Source organism: Cydia splendana, chromosome 11 (genome assembly GCF_910591565.1).
Source record: "Cydia splendana chromosome 11, ilCydSple1.2, whole genome shotgun sequence".
NCBI classification, from domain to species: domain Eukaryota; kingdom Metazoa; phylum Arthropoda; class Insecta; order Lepidoptera; family Tortricidae; genus Cydia; species Cydia splendana.
This window is the reverse complement of record NC_085970.1, coordinates 5,898,684-5,922,824: the sequence shown is the minus strand read 5'-3', so window position 1 is coordinate 5,922,824 and position 24,141 is coordinate 5,898,684. Positions and strand designations below refer to the sequence as shown.

At 39.3% G+C, this 24,141-nt stretch overlaps 2 protein-coding genes across 2 annotated transcripts in view; one reads left to right on the top strand and one right to left on the bottom strand.

Moving 5' to 3' along the window:
* LOC134794765 (allatostatin-A) overlaps positions 1-24,141 on the top strand; it is a 124,322-nt gene that overhangs the window by 8,904 nt on the left and 91,277 nt on the right. The gene's annotated exons all lie outside the window — the stretch shown is intronic.
* Positions 14,785-18,796, bottom strand: LOC134795206 (uncharacterized). Its single transcript, XM_063767038.1, has 2 exons — positions 18,041-18,796; positions 14,785-14,790 (listed from the first exon to the last, which is right to left on the bottom strand). Exons 1-2 carry the CDS (start codon positions 18,794-18,796, stop codon positions 14,785-14,787), a joined length of 762 nt encoding a protein of 253 aa, XP_063623108.1.

Genomic DNA, 24,141 nt, shown 5'->3' with positions numbered 1-24,141 from the left:
GTCTGAAAATAACAGGGGTCTAGGTTTTTCTAATATTTTCTAGTGCTTTATTTCGTCCATGGTGTGAAATAGTTATTTACGATACAAATGCAGAAAAGAGGAAATTCGAAACGAGTGGCGATTTACCTATTCGCACGTGTATCGTACAACGTTTTACAGTACATATGACCCTTTAAACTTTTGACATACACACGAAAAGTGCTATTTTACGCACTAGTGCGGGAAAATAGCTATGTACTGTAAAAGTAATTTAACTACGTTAATTTAATGGGCATATAAATATGATGCTGTTGCACGATTCTAATGATAAGAGAATTATTTAGAAAATGTGATTTAAAGTCAGTCAAGCTATTTCCGTCAGTAGAAAAAATCGGCTAAAGAGTGTATAGGCGCGAAGGGTAATCGTCCCACAGAAAATTTGAATCTTTCGCCGTTTTCTACTGACAAAGTTGTTTGACCGGCTATATTAATTTCGCACCAAAATACTAATTTGATGTCACTAAATCGCTGCTGCGTTCACAAGATACAATCAGTACTTTACCAATTACCATTTTCAATTTATAATTTTTATAATACTCTAAATTCTTCAAAAGCCAGACGGGTATAGGTATACGCCAGACATCTAACCTTTCCAAAAAGTATACCTTCATTGCTCTCCCAAAAGAAGAAAACCGGACAAATGCGATTTGGACTCGCCCACCGAGGGTTCCGTACTTTTTAGTATTTGTTATATCGGCATGTTATGCCGGCAACAGAAATACATCATGTGTGAAAATTTCAACTGTCTAAGCTATCACGGTTCATGAGATACAGCCTGGTGACAGACGGACAGACGGACAGTGGAGTCTTAGTAATAGGGTCTCGTTTTTACCCTTTGGGTTAAAAAGTCAATAACTATGCCAATTGGTACTTAATGGTGTCTGAATCATGCCGAATACTAAGACACTAGCGTTACATGAGCGTTACGTGCCAATTAGTCCGTTAGTCGCACATGACTACCAACTACCGTACCTCCTAACACCCAGACGCAGTTGTTTTGTTGTTGAATTTGGAACCTTTTGTTAATACAATTAAAGTTTAGAATATTTCGTGGAATATGTACAAAACTTTGTACCTGGGGTCTCAGGAGGTTGAGTCACACAAACCCGCCGCCAAAAAACAGCTCCCATACAATCGAAGTTAGGTACACTCTCATAAAAGACATGCATAAATTACATAAAGCTTTAGAAACAGGTAGTGCACGAATAAATTACAGGAAAATAAAATGACTTCGTTAATATTCTCGCTGCGGACAGACCAAATGGATTTCGCAAATCGCGTTATCTAGTTAATTTGTAAAATGAAAATATTTTTTCATTTTCGTGACGCTTCTACACCAATCTGGCAAATCAACACTGAGATCTTTGTGTAGGCGTCTCTGTCTACTGTCCGTATACTTAAGAGGAAAGGGGACGACATCACGTGAGCGCTGGTCCATACAAACTTTGTCTCCATTTTCCTCTCTGGATATTAACATGACAGAAAATATGTACGTTTACGTAATTTGATGTACCTATCTCCAGGCTGTCCTTAGTTTGTTTTTTTCCGATTTTTTTATGATTAGGATAGGATTAGATAAGAGTTAGGACTTTTAAAAAATTTTATGGAACCTTTTTTGCTCCTAACTCTTATAATAGTAATCAAAAAAATCTTACTACTACCCGTATCTGTTCCCGTATCGTTCGCAAACAGTCCTCCTCAGCTTAAGAAATCAGACGGACAAGTAAATTTTGACACTTTTTACGAAATATCAAACCAAATGCAGTTTATATGAATGATCTACATGATATGTGTCACTTATAATATTTTAAAAATGAAAGCGCCTCGTTCATTGAACTATTATTACTAACGTATAGAATCGGCTCAGAGAACCAGTATTTTGCGCCCTGAGTTGATGTTGTTTTGACAACAAACCATAGAAGCGGAGCGTGAGTCTCGCGACCTAAACGCGTAAGCGCCATAAATTTTACGGAGCTTACGACGTTTTGTTCGGGTCAGGGTGCAATTGCGACAATTTCATTGTTTATTATGGCTTCTCTATAATAATAATATCTCAATAGCCTCGTTTGATTCATTTTTCAATTTCGAAAAATCGTAGAAAGTGCAAAAAGGTTCAAGTTTATTTTATTCTGTGTATATCCGAGTTAATGTTTTTTAACAGTCCCATCCTCAATTATGTTACGTATATATAGGTACCTAATACCTATCCAACTTATGTTATATTGTACAATATCATCATCATCATATCAGCCAGAGGACGTCCAGACGTCCACTGCTGGACATAGGCCTCCCCCAAAGAGTGCCACAATGACCGGTCTTGCGCCACCCGCATCCAGCGAGTACCTCTTATTGTACGATATAGGTACAAGCTATTGTTTCCATTGTATGGTGTTAGACACAATTGTTTCAATAGGTGTTCCCCTTTGAACCCTTATTCACGTTAAGCATGACCGACGCGACGTATCATTTTACCTGTATTTTTTTTTTATAGACCCAAACTAAGCAAAGCTTGTACTATGGGTGCTAGATGACGATATATATACTTATATAGATAAATACGAGTACATACTTATATACATAGAAAACACCCAAGACTCAGGAACAAATATTTGTGTTCATCACACCAATAAATGCCCTTACCGGGATTCGAACCCAGGACCATCGGCTTCGCAGGCAGGGTCACTACACTCACTACCCACTAGGCCAGACCGGCCGTCAAAATTTAGTTTAGGACAGTAGGTACAACAAGGCCTCCATGTTTAAACAATTAGCAGTTCATACAATAGTATTGTTGACACATGTTGAATTGTAAAACTAAATCTAGTTACATAGATAGAAAATGAGCAATTTTTCACAATAAATTGGAGACTAAAAAAATAAATGGGAATAATAAAAAAATACATGACATCAAAGTTTAAAATATTTTTTTTTTCCAAATAGGAAAAATATAATGGTACCGTTCGATTCCTTACATTTTATTAAAAAAATATTGTATACCAACAATATACATAAACGCTATATTTCACCGACCTAATCGCAATTTCCTTGTTTTCCATACATCGAAACGGCCTCTAACGTTACATCGTGACGTCACAATGTATTGCCATTTTGTTAGAAGCTTTTCGTGAGTAAAGTGCGGGTGCCATTGACCATCATTAGTAACTTTTGTATTGCTATAAGACAATGGATCCCATACAGACATTTGATCCTAAAAACAAACCTGATCGATTGATACCATTCATAAAAAAAAACCGGGCAAGTGAGAGTCGGACTCGCGCACGAAGGGTTCCGTACCATAATGAAAAAAAAACGGAAAAAAAATGCAAAAAAAAAACGGTCACCCATCCAAGTACTGACCACGCCCGACGTTGCTTAACTTTGGTCAAAAATCACGTTTGTTGTATGGGAGCCCCATTTAAATCTTTATTTTATTCTGTTTTTAATATCTGTTGTTATAGCGGCAACAGAAATACATCATCTGTGAAAATTTCAACTGTCTACCTATCACGGTTCGTGAGATACAGCCTGGTGACAGACAGACAGACGGACGGACGGACGGACAGCGAAGTCTTAGTAATAGGGTCCCGTTTTACCTTTTGGGTACGGAACCCTAAAAATTGTCAAATACCCTATTAGGTGGTCGACGCTGACGCTGACCGAATTCAAGAAACTTAGTCGCATAGATATATGTAATTGTATTTTATTTCCCGAACTACTATTTCTAAAAACTAAGGAGAATCTACGTAGGAAGACAAAGTTTTTAGAAACTTACTCCTTACCCGTGGGCAGGTAAAAATAAAAATGCCAAAAACGTTATTACGTAATAAATTAACGTCCGCCTTCCTGTATGTGACACATGTATTCTTCGCTAAATCGAATTACCTATCGGCTAACGGGTAAGGGGTCGTCCAGAAATCATGTGATCATTTTCTGATTCTGATTCTGGCCTATTTTTGACCCCCCCTTGGTGATATTTGGAGATTTTAACGTGATACTTATGATGCGGGTACCCTTAGAAGCAATCAAGGCCATGGCGCCGATGCGAACTTTTATTATGAATGTTTTAAAGTTGGTGCGATTGGGTGGTGCGGTTTTTTATTGGGTAAATACGCATATAAAATAGAGCGGATTATTTTATCTGATTAAATTTTTGAGTAATATTGCTGTTTGTTTGGCTTTCCCGTTTAAAAAAAAATACACGTGATATCATCTCTGACCCCCCGTCCCCCATCGTGATCATTCGTGATATTTTTCTTACCCCCACCCCCCCCTCTAAACGATCACAATTACGTCATCGATTTTTGACGATTTTTGACCCCCCCCCCCCCCCCCCCCTAAAATCATCCAAAAATCATCCAAAAATCATGCTACGAATGACCCCGTTTCCTCCTACGTCATGCTACCATCATCCGATGTCCAGACCCCCCCCCCCCCCTAATTTGAAATGACGTAATTTATAAATAGCCCCTAAGCAATGAACCCAATCCGATTCGAACTATATTTAACCTGCCGTTTGCAATGCTGCCAGTTCACTGGAAAATTTACTTTGGCGACATTTCTCTCAGAATAAGAATGAATCGTTTGGGAGAAAAATCGACATTACCTTCGAATAAAGAATTGAAGATAGTTTTATACAGGCTTCCGAATTGTTAGTCCGCATCAGAAGTAAATTAATTTTCGCGGATTTTAGTATTTTTTATAATAGTTGAGGTAAGATAAGATAAATATAGATGGTCAAGCAAATCTTGTCAGTAGAAAAAGGCGCGAAATTCAAATTTTCTATGAGACGATATCCCTTCGCGCCTACATTTTTCAAATTTGCCGCCTTTTTCTACTGACAAGATCTGCTTCACCATCTATAGATGAGGTAATTATAAATACCTACGTCGCTTGTTCGTTCGTTAAATACCTAGCTTTCTGTAATCGATTTTGACCGTCATTAATTGATTGAACTTTCGGCGAAAATCGGATACGTGTCAGGTTGATATACCTTTTATTTAGGAGTTGTCCCTCGGGACATATAGGGATCTGTTTCTTCCTTGACAACAATCTGGGTTTTAGGTATCTTAGAGCTCCCATAAAACTGTTCCCTCAGCTGCTGCTGCCAAAATACAGGGTGACCGAGACAGTATGGGTTATATTATGATTAAGTAAATATAAAAACAAAACCGGTCAAGTGCGAGTCGGACTCGCGTTCCAAGGGTTCCGTATATTACTATTTTTTGTATGTGGAACGTGAAACTAAGTAATTAAGTCCGACTCTTGATTGCACATTTCTAATAGGTTTTCCTGTCATCTATAGGTAAAGAACTATTTTGTGTATTTTTTACACGACTGCCCAAAAAAAAGAGTGTATTGTTTTCAGCGTTCATGTTTGTATGTATGTGAGTTTCTTTATTCCACCTTAACTTCTGATAGCCTTAACCGATTTAGACGTATGGTACATCATTAGAATCCTTACGTCATCCCGGGTGACATAGGCTATGTGACGTCATTATAAAAACAATATGGCGGACTTAATACGCCATATTACGCAACCTTTAGAAAAAAATATCGTGCAAACCTATCGAGTAGGGTATCAAAATGAACGGCTGTGAAAGCCGATTAATAATATATACGCAACATGTGGGTTTAAGTTTAAGTTTGAGAAAGTAAGAATTGACAAAATATGTTAAGAAAAGCTTATCTCATAAAACCAAATATTATTATTGAATGGGACATTAAAAAGAAGGGGTTTGACCGCTGATCATAAAAAAATATTATTTTATTATATTAAGTACAGTATACTTCTCATAGTTTTTAATACACCTTCTAAATTGCGCTAATGGAATCGAAAAGTTTAAAATATAGCTTCTATTTATTAATCGATATGATGCAGTCTCTCTAAGCTAACTCTGCACCAACTTTGGTAGATTGTGAAAGTATCATAATAACCGTATGTTTTTATTTAATTTTAACATTTATGATGATGATATTTTCACACTTTGTCTTAGCGAATGCTATGCAAAGTCAGCTTGGTATTTTCTGGATAAATGATTTCTTCTAAAAAAATTGTAGATTCTTTCCTAGGACGCCCGACGTACGTGGCGCGCTGTACGCGTTCCAAAACCGGGCGCCTTCGGTGTCCTCATACTAAAAGCGTCGGGCGTAGCCCGACGTACGTGACACGCTGTACGCTTACCAAAGCCGGGCGCCTTCGGCGTCCTCATACTCAAAGCGTCGGGCGTAGCCCGACGTACGTGGCGCGCTGTACGCGTTCCAAAACCGGGCGCCCGCATACTAATAGAGTCGGGCGTAGGTAGCCCGACGTATGTGGCGCGCTGCGCGCGGTCCAAAGCCAGGCGCCTTCGACCTTCTCATACTAAAAGTGTCGGGTGTAGCCCGACGTACGTGACACGCTGTACGCTTACCAAAGCCGGGCGCCTTCAGCGTTCTCATACTCAAAGCGTCGGGCGTAGCCCGACGTCCGTGGCGCGTTTTACGCTTACCGAACCCGGGCGCCTTCGGCGCCCTCACACTTAAAGCGACGTACGTGGCGCGCTGTACGCGTTCCAAAGTCAGGCGCCTTCGGCGCCCGCATGCTAAAAGAGTCGGGCGTAGGTAGCCAGACGTACGTGGCGCGCTGCACGCGGTCCAAAGCCAGGCGCCTTCGACCTTCTCATACTAAAAGAGTCGGGCGCAGCCCGACGTACGAGACCCGCTGCACGCTTACCAAAACCAGGCGCCTTCGGCGTCTTCATACTCAAAGCGTCGGGCATAGCCCGACGTACGTGGCGCGCTGCGCGCGGTCCAAAGCCAGGCGCCTTCGACCTTCTCATACTAAAAGTGTCGGGCGTAGCCCTACGTACATGACACGTTGTACGCTTACCAAAGCTGGGCGCCTTTGGCGCCCTCATACTAAAGCGTCGGGCGTAGCGCGACGTACATGGCGCGCTGAACGCTTACCAAACCCGGGTGCCTTCGGCGCCCTCATACTTAAAGCGTTGGGTGTACCCCGACGTACGTGGCGCGCTGCACGCGTTCCAAAGCCAGGCGCCTTCGGCGCCCTCATACTAAAAGAGTCGACGTACGTGACACGTTGTACGCTTACCAAATCTGGGCGCTGGAGGCGCCCTCATACTAAAGGAGTCGGGCGTAGCCCGACGTATGTGACGCGCTGCACGCGGTCCAAAGCCAGGTGCAAATCATAAAACATATGGTTGGTTTAAAAAATCTAAAAAGTATAAAATAAAATAAATTAATTAAAAATTAAAAAACACGACTGCGAAAAAGCGAACTGAAAAGACAAAAATAATATAGTTGTGTTAGTTACCCAGTCACATGATTGATATTTTTCATTGACTGTAATTGTGTATTTTATTTCGATTGCAGTCGGGGACCTTTTAAATGGGAAAATGTCAATACATCAAGGTCCCCGACTGCAATTGAAATAAAATACACAGGTACAGTCAATGAACAATATCAATCATGTGACTGGGTAACTAACACAACTATATTATTTTTGTCTTTTCAGTTCGCTTTTTCGCAGTCGTGTTTTTTAATTTTAGACCCAGTAGTTTCCGAGATAAAGGGGAGGGGGGAATGGTCGGACATACAGACAGATGCACGAGTGATCCTATAAGGGTTCCATTTTTCCTTTTGGAGTACGGAACCCTAAAAATATCCTAGGATCCTAAGTCGAACAAAATCTTCAACATCTGTCGAGTTCTATTCCTCATTATTTTTATTTTATTCATAAATTTTATTTTTATGTTTAAAGATAATTGAAAGACGTAACTGGTGACCGAAGAGCTGGCGGCTACCTCGCACAACGTATCAGCATTGCGATACAGCGAGGAAATGCCGCCAGCATCCTTGGTACAATGCCTCAAGGGCCTATTTTAGATTTAAGCTAGTTATTAATTTCGTTTAGTAGTACCACTGTATATATATTGTATGTAAATAAATATATTATTTGATAAAAAAAAAAATGAAAGATGTGATTGTTAAATGTCTGTAAAATCTTGGTCTAAAATTAACTCTACACAGACTTTTCAATGACAATTAACAAGTCAACATAAACGTTAATCTCTATAAAATTATTTATTTATTTATTTAAACTTTATACACAAACACAGGAAAAATGTGCAAATAAATAACATAATATTATAAGGACATTCTAACACAAATTGACTAATGACAAATGGCAAATGTAATTATAATTATGACGTTTAATACGACAATATCTGGGAGACCGAGCTGTCCGAGCTTTGCTCGAAAACATATAAAAACTCAAAAAAGCGCGTTTTCCTAGAGATAAAACCTAGCTAGATCGATTTTTTGCCCTCGAAAACCCTCATATAGCAAATTTCATCGAAATCGTTGTAGCCGTCCGTCCGAGATCCCCGAAATATATCAATAAATAAACAAATATATACCGTAAAATGGGGTGAGTTGGGTGAAATTTGACTTTCAAACCTCGATAAAATTTTATTTTTACATGTGAAAACTGAATTGTGTATATAATAAGTGGTTCGGACGTTTGTATTTTAGTTTGTATTTTATTTTGGGTAGTTCCATTTCACAACTTTGACGATAAAGAGGAAAACCCACCTCATCCCGTACTGCCTCGTATTTGGGGTGAGAGGGTTTTTCATACAAATGTGATTTTGGAAGATTGTTGGATCGATTTTTTTTTATTATGCGTTTTGCTATAGCCCCATTTTAAATTGGAATACATTATTTTTGTAGCAGTAGGTAGCCTTAAAATCCCTTCTCACCCCCCTCTCAAACCTTCCCTCCCCATTCATAACCCAACTCTCCCCGCGAAACCTACTCACCCCGTTTTACGGTATACAAGAATTGCTCGTTTAAAAGTATTAAGATTTCCGTACTTTGTCACGTCAACGTCGGTGCCGTTAGCTTGGGCCATACACTGCACTAGGTAATATGGCCACATGTTGCGGTTTCAAGAGTGCAAAACAAAGGCCCCTTCATCCGACACCCTTTGACACGGCTTTAGCGTTCCCGTCGGTCACGCGAGCGTGGGCGAGTTCTCGGAATCTACAAGGCCCATTCATATTTATTTTGACGACCGGTCTGGCCTAGTGGGTAGTGACCCTGCCTATGAAGCCGATGGTCCCGGGTTCGAATCCTGGTAAGGGCATTTATTTGTATGATGATACAGATATTTGTTCCTGAGTCATGGTTGTTTTCTATGTATTTAAGTATTTATATATTATATTATATCGTTGTCTGAGTACCCACAACACAAGCCTTCTTGAGCTTACCGTGGGGCTTAGTCAATTTGTGTAAAAATGTCGTATAACATAAAAAAAAAATATGGTCATGTATGTATTTACCAAACCAATGACAGATGGCAGTCAAAAATAAGCGTGTTACTGAAAAGTACCCTAAGTTTGAAGAATATTAGGTAGTACAGACTTGTCGGAGAACTATATGCTGGTGATAAAATAACGTTCTAATGAAGTAGGTCCATACAAATAAACAATTGCACCTTATTTATTAATGTGACACTAATTTTTACTCCCTTTTGTGAAGTAATACTCGTACTTTCACAATCAGCCGCGTATTCGCGTCTAACGACAATCTCAAAGTAAGCAAGTAGGAAATAAAGTTAAATTAATTATATTACGTTTTGATCAGTATAAAACAAACTTACAATACATGGCAATTTTTTTATTAAAAGCTTTGTATCAAATTTTATCAGTCAAAACCTTTGTGACAGAACTTATGACCTGACTAAGTACAGGTCCCAGCCTTCGAATAGAGCGTGGGCATTGGAATCAGAGCTCTGCACGATGCTGCGCCATTTTAACGTCATTTAGGTGACGTACCTAATTAGAAGCAAACACAACACACGGTTTCCAATTAGGTAAACCTATTAGAAGATATTAGGGTTGGCGGTATTGGTGTTTTATCACAATATTACATACACTATTGCCAAAAACGTAGCCGTAAAGTATATCATTACCCGTAACACGAGTCACTGACAGTATCAACACTGACATATAGGTACGCAAAGGGCCGATACAGATGGACTGCAAGCCGACTGCAATTTGAATGAGAACTGCACGCCGACTGCACGCCAACTGCCACTGCATCTCATAAACTGCTTAGTTTAGATACGTATTTCGTACCTATTTTAAGCATCACTACACCTTATAAAACAAAGTCCCCCGCCGGGTCTGTTTGTGTGTTTGTATGTTTGTTTGCGATGAACTCGAAAACTATTGAACGGATTTTCATGCGGTTTTCACCTATCAATAGAGTGATTCTTGAGGAAGGTTTAGGTGTATAATTTGTTAACCCGTGCGAAGTCGGGGCGCATCTCTAGTAGTTAGGTACTTTACTTCTTGAGACCATATTGATCAATCGGGTCTCTATTGTTTCCCAAATAGTTTTATGTCATAATATATTGTTTGTCCGAATTTTCGTTAGTCATAATTGGTTTTTCTCAGAAACGCATAACTTTTCAGGATTGCCATAAAACAAACCTAACCTAACCTAACCTATCTATAGAATAACCTTACGAAAATCCTTAAAAGTTAACGGTTTCAGTTTTATGACTAACGATAATATGACAAACAATACATTATGCCTTAAAACTTTATGGGAAACAAAGGGACCCCTGATTAATCTCATTTGCAACGTACAGAATAACTAGAATAAGCTGATTGGCAGACTGACTGATCACAAGATCAGAAACTAGTTTCGAAGTACCTCTCGACATGTGTAGAAACTCGTAAATGTCATATTATCCTCTAACTAGGGACCGTCTGCGCTAAGTTTGCAAACGGAAACCGGTTTTGCATTCTCTACACTCTCTACAGTGATAGTGTAAAACTTGGCGACGCAGGGAATCGTGTGTGAACTGTAAAGCAACACCTCCTTATTGGCATGATAAATGTCAAGTTTTAGTATTGGACCACGAACTAGAATAACTACCGAAGTCTGACTAGAGCTGGAATTGTGCCTGAGAAGGAACTCAACTCTTACAGCGCGCTTGTTGACAACGTCAAATATTGCAATTCCACGTAGGCCCAACGTAGGTAGGTATATGTTGCCCATATAAAATTTTATTTTAGCCAATTAATACTTTTACGAATAACAACTTTTCTTACCGGGAAATTGTGTCAGTCATATTAGCGACTTCGGTGTTGGTCCCATAGTAAAAGTTGCTCAGTATATATTCCCTATATATTCACATCGTAAAATATTGCAGGTTATTAAAAAAAGATCCTGTATGTATTTATCACTTAAAATATTTTCGCAATAATGCCATAGGTACGCAATGTTTGACAACTACATTAATATATTGGGTTGGATATCCCATTAAGACTATCAGACTATAGTTTAGGTTTTACATTTCAAGTTTACTACGTACAGTATAATCCTATAGAGTGCTAATAAGCGGTTGTCTCCTTATACAATATTATACAAAACTAGCTGTGCCCGCGGCTCCGCCCGCGTGTAATTCGGTCTGTGTCGGTAAGCGGCTAATTTCTAATCCTAATTTCTCTCCCTCTCCCCTGGAGGCGGAACTTGAAGTAAAGTTGACATATAAATTGAATAAAGTGGATATGCTAGAGGACTGAAGTCCAGATAAAATATTTTACAATTAGGTACCACTAAATAAAATTACACTCCAAAATCAATAGTTTTTTTCGCCCTTATTCAAATTTTACACGTGATTTAAATTTAGAGAATATAACCAAACGGAGTGGTCATTAACAGGCGTTCCCCTCTGTCGAAAATAGGCGGCCAATGGTCAACCGACGTTTCTCTGACATGGCTTTGTTTACGTTACGTAGGTACACATTTGATGTGCCCCTTGATGTGGTCATCAAGATTACATTGAATTTTTTTGGCAAATTGAGTGACGTTCATTGCTGCATTTCAGCTGAGAATGGAAATCAGTCATGAAATTTTACAGTGTCGCAGCAGTAACGTTGCAACAGAGTACCTAATGCTGCTGCAGTCGCCACCCGAATGTCACCTTTATCATAAACATCTTAGAATGTTATTGAAAACGCGAGCGAAGCGAGCGCGAAAATTTTTCGATATAAAAACGCAATTTGATAGACAGTTGTACATTTTTACTTTTAGTATGGAAATCAGTCACATCATTTTATCACGAAAATTGACAGTGCTGCAGCAGTAAAGTTGCAACAGAGTAATGCTGCTGCAGTCCCCACCCGAATGTAACCTTTATCATATCTTAGAAAGTTATTGAAAACGCGAGCGAAGCGAGCGCGAAAATTATTCGATATAAAAAACGCAATTTGATAGACAGTTGTACATTTTTAATTTTAGTACGGAAATCAGTCACATAATTTTATCACGAAAATTGACAGTGCCGCAACAGTAACGTTGCAACAGAGTACCTAATGCTGCTGCAGTCGCCACCCGAATGTCACCTTTATGATATCTCAGAAAGTTATTGAAAACGCGAGCGAAGCGAGCGCGAAAAATTTTCGTTAAAAAAAAACGCAATTTGATAGACAGTTGTCCATTTTTACTTTTAGTATGGAAATCAGTCACAACATTATATCTCGAAAATTGAATGTCACCTTTGTCATATGTTAGAAAGTTATTGAAAACGCGAGCGAAGCGAGCGCGAAAATTTTTCGATATAAAAAACGCATTTTGATAGACAGTTGTAGATTTTTACTTTCAGTATGGAAATCAGTCACATCATTTTATCACGAAAATTGACAGTGCCGCAGCAGTAACGTTGCAACAGAGTACCTAATACTGCTGCAATCGCCACCCGAATGTCACCTTTATCATATCTTAGAAAGTTATTGAAAACGCGAGCGAAGCGAGCGCGACAATTTTTCGATATAAAAAACCCAATTTGATAGACAGTTGTACATTTTTCCTTTTAGTGTGGAAATCAGTCACATCATTTTATCACGAAAATTGACAGTGCTGCAGCAGTAATGTTGCAACAGAGTACCTAATGCTGCTGCAGGCGCCACCCGAATGTCACTTTTATCATAAGCATCTCAGAATGTTATTGAAAACGCGAGCGAAGCGAGCGCGAAAAATTTTCGATAATTTTTGGTGCCCCCTAGACATGGTGCCCTAAGCAAGTGCTTATTTTGCTTAAAAGGGTTAATCCGGCACTGCAAATCACAGAGGTCAATGTTTTTTTTTTCAAAGTACCCACCTTCGTGGCCATTATTAAGTGCTTAAGGAGGCGATACGTATGTATATGGATTTGATATGGATGCGATATAATTACGATTAGGTATAATTCATGACGGAGAAAATAAATAATTTTATGCAATTATACGCGTGTTGATATGTGTGTTTATTTTACCACTACGTAACTATGTAAACCCATTTTTAGTTTTCTTGGTTACTTAATGTTTACTCAGCTCCCCAAAAGATGGCACTGTGCAATGAGGGGCAATTAATTTACTGTCGTTTAATTTTGTTGTATTATTAAATCAACACAATTATTCAATTAAATTTGTTGATATCCGTACGATTGATTTAAATTTTAGATGAGGAGTCTTTTAAACTTAGAGTTAATTTGGCAAAATCCTTCCTTGGTGGCTTATTTATGTCACATCGTATTAAATTCAGCGCCATCATGTTAGTTTACTAGGGTACCCTATAGTGTTAGCACATATTTGAAAAAAGTTTGCCCCGCCTTCCTAAGTAGCGCCATACGATTCAGGGGCAAACTTAAGTCAATCGAATGTTGTGGCTACCCCCCCTTTTAGGGGTTGAATTTTTATAGCCTATAACCTGGCCGGGGATTTTCTCGACAGATTAGTAAAGTTTTCATCAAAATCCGTTCAGCCGTTTTCACGTGATGCGCGTTCAAATAAACAGACAAACAGATAAACAGATAAACCGACAAACAGACAAAAATTCTAAAAACTGTTGGAACGTGTTCTGTTATCAATTCTAAGTATCCCCGGCCAACTTTTATTCAAATATCTTCCTTGTACAGACTTTCGACCGTCTTCAGCTTTATTATATGTATAGATAACTTACAATGAAGTGACAGATAACGCCTACCCTGCACTTAATTGTTTCAAGTTAGAAACACTTTTCCCAACGCGCTGTTTTTAACGAACTTTGCTATTAACCGTAGTGAAAACTTAAATTAATATTTAGTAATCCCTAGGTACCGTCGCGCACACTTTTGACTGTCCATCGGTCGACCTTATGGCTTTTGTAATAAGGTCCAAATTAAGTTAAAATTAAGACTGTTGCTATTTGTACCTAAGATTGTTTAAATTCAGCTCGAAAAACCATTGTCCAACGAGAGTTCCACAAAAGTTTTTGCAAAAACATTTCTTAATGACGGTACTTTAACAATCAAACCTTGGAAATGAAACCTTAAAATAGAAACTGTTCCAAATGTAGTTAGTTATGTTACAAATAATTGAGGTTATATGTTCTTACCGATCATACATCATATTGGTGTGATGTTTATTAGATATAAAATTCTACTATGTATGTAGGTACATAATAATTAATTTTAACACAGGCTAACGAGACAGTATGAGACTTATTCTAATAGTTAAGTAATAAATAATTGGTGCCTTAATTTATCTTTAATGCGAATAAAACAGTAATTAAAGAATAACCAACACCGTAAATAAACCTAAATAATACAAAAGTGTACACAAATCTCATGAAGTCAGGGGTAGTGTAAACAACTCCCTACATCCAGCCGTATCCGAGCCTAACAAACCAAACCTTCAGTTCTCTACCGCTGCTTTACACCTGTTGAAGAAAACCAACAACTTACAATCAACCCTAATGGTTCGTAATACAGCTCTAATTCACTTGCTAGCCGGCTGGACGGCAAAATTGTAAAGACGAATAGTGTTTTCAAGCTAAATTAGACTTTACTTGGTTAGTTTTAGGTTGAAAATTGGACGTAGATGCGTTTTGATGGCAGAGGACAGGAACTGTTGGCACATACATTAAAGTGAAGCGGTTTCTAGTTGCTGCCTTTTACGGTGGAGCGTAAATTCGTTAAATAAATAGACTAATATTACTTATACAAAACAGAATGAAGGGCGAAAGTTAATTGAACTACTGAAATTGGCCGTTTAAAATCTTATAAAGCTATTTTAACAAGGAAAAGGGAATTTATGCACGATTGGTCTCGGTAAATAAATAGAATAAATTTACTTTGAAAAGTGACCGGTGTAAATTCTATTAATTAGTAAGGGTAGTCTCTTTAAATCTGATTATGATTCATCTAGTTTATTAGGAAAAGGGTTCGTATTCCAGAGTATGCATAAAGATAGATAAATTGCTTTATATGGTTACAATAACTAATACGAACCAGATTAATTATGTGAATTATAAAATTACGCACAAACATAAAGCTCAAGAATTAACAAACTTGACATCAATGCACGGATTTTCCACACATAAGCGGTCCCGTATAAATTTTGTATACCTCTTTTAGTTATATCTTTACAGAATGGTAGGTATATACTTTTGACGCTGACTGAACCCACAGGTAAATATTATGCGCTATTTTATCTCTGACTTAAACTTTCACGATTATTAAACATTATCAAACTACACAACGGGACTTAATCGCGTATTTAAGTTTTTAGATTTACCTCCGACGTTTCGAGGACGGCGTTGTCCCCGTGGTCTCGGAGAAGACTGGCTCAAGTTGACATCAACATCTTCAAGCCGCGCGAGTTTTTCGAACTACCCGCACTTGGTCTTGTTTATCAGTTTGAACGTTTTGCGCACTAGGGATCTAGGGGACGCCGTCCTCGAAACGTCGGAGGTAAATCTAAAAACTTAAATACGCGATGAAGTCCCGTTGTGTAGTTTGATAATATTTTATCTCTTTCCTAAAAACTCAGACCTGCCTAAACAATCTTAAACTTACTCAACATTCTTAAACTTGTGAAGAAGTAGCCCCTTGTAAAAGCAACCGAGCTAACAAATGAAATTCCATCGGGCTTGAGTAAAAAAACCTATTTCACTTCATTCTACTGCTGCTATTCCGATTCCGTGCGGTTTGCAGGCGACTAGACGTGGCTAGTACTTAAGCGGTGGTGGTGGTGGCCGAGTGGATCTGATGTCCGACTTTCATTCCGGAGGTCGCGAGTTCAAATCCTGGCTCTTACCAATGAGTTTTTCGGAACTTAATGTACATATACGGAATATCATTTTATATATTTATCACTAGCTTTTCGGTGAAGGAGAACATCGTGAGGAAACCTGCATAGGTACATCCGCGAAGGAATTCAAAGGTGTATGTGAAGTCCCCAATCCACATTGGGCCAGCGTGGGGACTATAGCCCAAGCCCTCTTGCGAGTGAGAGTAGGCCTGTGCCCAGCAGTGGGACGTATATAGGCTGAATGATGATGATGATGTCTGATGATGATACATTATTGCTTCATTACGTATATCCCTATCTATCACATTTTATTTGCTTTAAAAAAGGGCAAAACAGCAAACGCTAATTGGAACCGCCGCCCACATTCGCCAAGCTTCCAGAAAGCAGCGACAACCGCCGGGAATTTCCTGCCCGTACTTCCGTTCAAACTTGGCGGTGTTTTCCGCCTTCACCCGATAGCTTCTGTGACCCTGACAAAGGAAATAGTGGGAACTTGGCTTACGTTTGCAATGCACCGTCGGTGCAGCGTTTAAAATTTGTTTTCGCGTTGTTGCACGTGTCTGCACGATTCTATAGCTCTATCACTTACTAGCGTTCCGCCCCGGCTTCGCACGGGTTAACAAATTATACACCTAAACCTTCCTCAAGAATCACTCTATTGATAGGTGAAAACCGCATGAAAATCCGTTCAGTAGTTTTAGAGTTTATCGCGAACAAACAAACAAACAAAAACAAACAAACACACAAACAGACAGACGCGGCGGGGGACTTTGTTTTATGGGGTGTAGTGATGTCAGGCGTCTACCTACCACTTATGCCTGACATAAATGGTAGGTAGACGCCTGACATCTACCGTCTACCTACCACTTAAATGTCAGGCGCGGTGATTTTTGAAAGACGGTTAACACAAGGATTTTCATACTTTGACTCGCCTGTTGCTATCTCTATTGCACGCGTATAATTATATTGCTATCACGCTCGCACAGTCATTGACAGCCGGCATCATGGGCGGGACCACAATATAATCTAAAGGCACGTATTTAACCGCTCAACTAAGGGCCAGTTGCACCAACCACATTTGACAGACTGATCAACGTCAGCCGGCGCGCCCCGGCGCGTCTCTATGAAACTTTCCATACATAACAATTTAGCGAACTCTTTAACGATACGAACAGTTTGGTGCAACTGACCCTAATTAATCGAATTTGGGTAGTTTAAAATAATAGAAATGGGTACTAAAATTAATCGTTTGGCAACCAAACCGGAGCCTTAAAATAGTTATATCAATATGAGTTGTATTTTAATGCCGTTACAGCTTTTGTTTATTTTTAGGTAGGTACCAAATATTTATTTGGCAACTGAATTATTATATTGGAGACTGTTTATGAAGCACATTTTAAAAAGAAAACGGCTATCTATTAGGTTATAGGTTATAGGTTTTCGCGGGCTTGGTTTCCGCAACTCGACGTCATAATATCGCGCCTATTTTGCGTATTGGGTTGGCGGCACTATTCCTGCCAACCCAACTCTACCAAGAAGCCTAGCAGACCCTTGACGTTGCCGACGACTTCTGGGAGAGACCCCGGTGAGCCGAGGTGTTGTGCCCGGTATTTTGCCACCCCTGGGCATTCGAGAATGACGTGGGCGGCTGTCTCCTCTGCCTCCATGCACGCTCTGCAGAGGGGGCTATCTGTAACACGTAGGGTTAGTAGGTGCTTGTTAAATGAGGCGTGTCCAGTTATTGCCCCGGCTATAAGCCGGAGCTGTGGTCTCTTCAGCTGTCGAAGTCTCCGCGACAGATTGGGATTGAGTGTCGGGAGGGCTTCCTTTGCCTGCCTGCAGGTGCCTAGGTTAGACCAGTATTGTTGGTGTTTTACCTTGGTGTTGTGTCGCAGCGTGTTCCGGAGCCAGGCATATGGCAGGGGTAGGATTGGCTCAGGTCCTGCCACCTTCAGTTCCGAGCCACCTCTCGCCAGGATGTCGGCTGCATCGTTACCTCGTGAGTTGCTGTGTCCTTTGATCCACTGCAGAGTTACGCCATTGGTGGTACATACCTCTGACAGAGCTTTGTGACATTCGTAAATTAGCCCTGAAGTGAGAGTATAACTTTGTAGAGCTTGTAGTACTGATCGACTATCAGAGAGTATGCGGATGGGGTAGTCCATTACTTCCCTTGAGACGATTGCGTGTGCTGCCATTATAATGCCCATACATTCCGCCTGGAAGACTGTGTTATGGGCACCAAGTGGTGTCGAGATGTGTATGTTTAGGTCCTCTGAGAAAACCCCAGCGCCAGTGCCTGACCTTGTTTTTGATCCGTCCGTGAAGATTCTCAGCTCCCTTGGGTTGAGTCCTTCATGGGGTTCTTCGTGTAATTGTATTTTGTATTTCTTGTCGAAGACGAACTGCTTGGGTATCCTGTCAGTCACCGCTTCTATAAGCGGTTCCTTACCTATGGCCTCGTAGAGGATTTCGGTGTGTGGCACCCTAGGCGGTCTCCAGAGATTAGATTTTTTTAGACGTACCGCCGCAGCCAGCGCTTCTTGTTGTATAAAGAGGTGCAGCGGCGGGAGGCCCAGTAAGGCTTCCAGGGCCGCGGTTGGTGTTGTCCTCATGCAGCCCGTTGTCGCCATACAGGCCAACCTCTGGAGTCGTTGTAGTCTAGCCTCCACAATGGATAGTTTCGCCATACAGGCCAACCTCTGGAGTCGTTGTAGTCTAGCCTCCACAACGGCTATCTATTAATTTAAAATGAAGTTCTTTTAAAATATTTTGTTTGGTCAATACACGGTCAATCTAACACGCTCCTCCTCGCTTCGCTCGTCGTCGCACCTATCTTTTGACTCTGGCAGAACACAGTGGTAACTATTGAAATTAGACATTAAAAATTTAAAGACCTAAAGGTATAATGGCCATTAGGTGTTTCATGATTAGGAATTTCGACTATAAGTATAGTAAGTATAGTAAGATCATGCTAACATATAGGGTATTACGTAAATAAATTTGTGGTGCTTTGTGGATTAGGAAATTTGTCAATTTAAAGTACTAGGTATGCATATGTTTAAATTTAAATTATTTTTAAATGGAGTATTTAAAGCTTATGTATATAGGTATCTTAGGTATTCTGTTTATGTACAAAATATATAAACAACCAAATTTTATGATCGCTTTACAATATTAGTTGCCAACTTATTATTTTAGACGCCAACCTATCAATTCAAGTTCCCTATAATTTTTTTGGGTGGCTTGATTTTGCTGCCAGTTTTTTTAATAATAGTTTAGTTTAGTTTAGTTTATTGATCTCTCAATACAATTTTCATAGTTAATGTAAAAGAATACAGAAGCAATTACTTATCGTATAGCGATCGTCAGGATACAAAACAAAGCAAATAATTAAATTACAATTGATATTATAGTTGAAAAGTAGTTATATACAATGGTATATAAATATATCACAAAATATTAGTAATGTCAAAATATTCAAATAGCAAATTATACAATGTCAAAGATAATAAATGATAATAGAAAAATAAAAAACAATTTTAATATAGTACTACAGAGTACCTATCAATATATATATATATTTTTTTTTTAAACAATGTCAAACATGTCAAATGAGAAATAAAAAAAATAATAAAATAATAATTGAAATAAACAACTTAAAAATAAGATAACAAAATAACAATTTACATTAGATACACAATTATAATTGGTCAATTCAATTTGATAAATATTCCTTTACAGAGTATAGGGATTTCTTAAGTAAAAAGATTTTTAGTTTGCGTCTGAACGTCATATCACTTGTCTCATTTTTTATTTCATTTGGTAGGTGCTCATAGAAAGTCGGACCTATCACACGTGGGTTTCTAGCATGCAATGCTGTGCGACGCGGAACAGTCCGAAGTTTTCCCGTGCTCCGGAGGCATTTGCCCACAACTTCCACTCGCTTAAATTGAGACAGCTGTATACGCGTGAACATAATGACCTCAAAGATGTACTGCGAATAATGGGTCATAATCTGATGTTCCGCAAACAATGCTTTACAGGACTGCCTCTGTTTTAGCCCGAGTATAGTCCTCAGCGCCCTTTTTTGCATGAGCAACACCCTGTCCGCGTCGGTCGAGTTACCCCACAAGATCACGCCGTATATCATAAGCGAGTGGAAGTATGCATAGTATGCCTGCCTTAGCGCAGCACTTGAAACCAATGGTTTCACCTTGCGCAGTGCAAAGATCGCACCACCCAGTCTACCACACAGCATGTTTATGTGTTGCTTCCAGCTCACGGTGGGATCCAATGTAAATCCTAGAAACCTACACGTATCGGTTGTCGGGATAGGACATTGGATATTCGCGTTAGGGACGCACCTACCCGAGAATAGCATGACGTTCGATTTGTTGACGTTAAGAATCAATCCGTTTGCCGAAAACCATCTGTTAAGCTGGTCGCATACACTCGTGACCTTGTAATTAAGTTGCTCATAAGTTGGAGCACTGACAATTACAGTTGTGTCATCGGCAAACAAAATGATTTGGCCGTCTTCGATAACAGATGGCAGGTCATTTATGAATGCGAGAAATAGGGTATTTCCCAGGGCGGAACCTTGAGGGATTCCCACCGTCACGTTGCCAGTCCCTGATCGCATTCTTTTCCCTCCCGCCATCACTTCTACTGTCTGTGTTCGGTTTTCTAAAAAAGATTTTAGGAGATTACCTTGCAACCCATAACATGAAAGCTTTTTAATAAGTAGATCGTGACTTATGACATCGAAAGCTTTGGACAGGTCACAAAAAATGCCAGCTACTTTGTGCCTGTCATCGATAGCGGTAGTGATGCTATCAATCATGTTATACGCTGCAGTAGTAGTAGACATGTTTTTTCGGTAAGCAAATTGTCTGTCGGTCAGTAAGTCGTTCTCGAAATGTTTCATTAATTGTTGGGATAGGATGGACTCGATGATTTTAGATATGTTGGGTACTATTGAGATCGGTCTATAGCTATCAACGGATGTTTTATCACCTTTACTTTTGTAGACGGGGCACACTCGTGTGCTCTTGAGTATGTCGGGGTAGACGCCTTCCTTTAACATCTCGTTGATGAGGGCAACTAGGGTATCCGAAAGTAATGGCCAAATCGACAGCAGGATGTTGACTGATATGTCGTATATGTCAAGAGTGTTACGACTTTTTAACATTTTTTTGAGGGTACGATCGAGGTCAGCACGTGTGACAGAGGGAAATCCATAGGCATGAACATCAGCGGTCTGTAGGGTAATATGATGCTTAAATTTAAGGCTAATATAAATTAATTGGTGCTAAAATATTAATGCACAGCCAAATTATATTATTATATGCCCAGTGAAAGTTCCTGTTTAATATTTTAGTTGCCCGGTTAATAATAAGCCTAATCTAAAGGTCTCTGCCCACTACACCGTATCATACCATGACCGTAGTAGGAACGTGTCAGGCAAAAAAATATTCTTTGTATTAAAAAGTATGAGACTATGCCCACTAGCCCGTTCCGTCACAGACCATGGGAGGGCAGCAATATAATTAATTATAGGTACCTACACGTGCGATAAAATTACCTGAAAAGGTACCAAAGAAAACCTTACACGGAAATTATTCGCGTTCACAGACGACTTAATTTCTTCGCTTTATTGTATCAAAAGCATTCGGAAAAAGGGTAAATAATAATTAAGCCTAAACGAAACAAAATGGCGGTGCAAATGTCTTGTTAATAGCGTAGCGACGCCGTGAATGGGACATCTGACTGAGCCAGATTAACCAAAAGGAATTGATGTTAATATCCTATCAAAGACTAGTCAGTAAACAAAGACAGCTATTTTCCACTTGATAAACTAGCTAGCTAGTTAGCTAGAACCTGGAGGGCGCCGTGGTGGAATGTCATCCCAGTCGATCCCAGTGCGCCCTCACGAACGTCAGAGAGGGTGAAACGCCGGAGTGGGTTTAGTGGGTAGGGCCAAATTCTCCCCGTCTCTTGCCAGGAGATAGGAAAGGAGCGGCGAGTCCAACACACTGTACATAAACGTATTCCCACTCCGTCAAAAAAAAAAGTTAGCTAGAACCTAGCCGAGATGACCATAGTATACTAGTGACTCTGTGAGCTGTAGTTTTAAGCTTATCGCGAAGCTTAAAACATGTAAAACACCGGACAAGTGCGAGTCGGACTCGCCCACCGAGGGTTCCGTGAAAATTTCTAGCTGACTGAAAACTGTCTAGCTATCACGGTTCATGAGATACAGCCTGGTGACAGACAGACGGACAGTGGAGTCTTAGTAATAGGGTCCCGTTTTTACCCTTTGGGTACGGAACCCTAAAAAAATACTTGGGTATTTCGTTGAATCTTTGTCGCAGCGAATTTTAATGATTGCAAATCGCCGAAGTTTTGCACAACATTGTATTAGCCGGCTACTACATCAATTTAAATTACTTTAATTTTTATTTCATGGTTTCGTAGGTACACATGTTTATATAGCACTCCACTCTCTGTTACTCTACTTCTGTGCAGTTAGTGAGTAACGTTGCATACTGCTAGAGATGGACTAACTGTTAGTCCATTTCTAGCAGTATGCAACGAAAGTAACACTGTTAAGGCTTTATTTATTTATTTATTTGAACTTTATTGCACAAAATATATACAACAATCTACAAATGGCGGACTTAATGCCAAATGGCATTCGCTACCATCTTCTTTTTATTTCGTTGTGTTTATTGTATAATCGTCTCTGATCCCAGTGATACGTCGTTTATCGCTGTGTTTTTCAAGCTAGGATTACCTCCCTACTTACGTTAACTATTGTTTATACCGACCCCAAACTCATAGAAATATGTCACGAAGAAAGCTTGTATTAGGACAAATGTGAAACATGTGGTTGCGAGCTTTAGCATAAAACTTAACTAATGTGTTTTAAGAATAATTTGAAGGAAATGATATTAAACTTGATGTTGTTATTCATCATTTGATTTCGGTGGGTCGCTCTATTATTGTTTCCCATAAAGTTTTAAGTCATAATGGATTATTTGTCCGCATTTTCCTTAGTCATAATTTGGCTTTTTCAGCGCGTAACTTTTCAAGATTGCCATAAAATAAACCTAACCTAACCTGTCTATAGGATAACCTGGACAACCTTACGAAAATCCTGAAAAGTTAACGGTTTCAGAAATAGGACTAATAAGACAAGATAAGGATAATATTACAAATAATTCATTATGACTTAAAGGGGCCCACTGATTAACAGTCCGCCAGACGGTATCGGCCTGTCACTCCTGTCAGTTAGAACAAAATTTTGACAGTTCCGAACAACTGACAGGGCCCCTTAAAACTTTATGTCAAACATAGGGACCCCGATTTTGGGTCTTACCATTTTCTATAGGAGTCTTGTGTTTACAATAACACGGTTATTTTGTTCAATTAGATATCATCATGGAACAAACATAAATAATTAGGTTTAGTTAATATGATATGAATAATCTCACCAAAAACATTTCATGTACTTATAGTGTTTCCAAGACTAGAGTCTAGTTAAGACTCGCAATTCGTCTTTTCTAAAACGCCACGTTATATTTTTAATTTGCCGCCTGTCTACTTCTGGGAAACAACTTCTAATATTACAAGAAAAGTACGTGTTTTCTGAATCAGTGACTTGCAAGTAATGAAATACGAGTATTGCAGTCCATATTACGACAAAATGCACGAAGTTATTTTAAAAGAAAACATTATAGGTACGTGCTCAGTTTGTATCAGATCGTTATGGGTATAATACAGTGTGTAAACTCAATAATACGGGCGAATATTTAATGATTACCTAAGAAGCATATTCATATAAATTTTGTTTAGAAATACAATGAAAATATTAATCATACAAAATGATTCGGCCCGCAATGTAAAACAACACAGAAGTTACGAGATCAGCGGCCCGATTTTTGAATTTCGAACGCTCGATTTCGTCACTCGA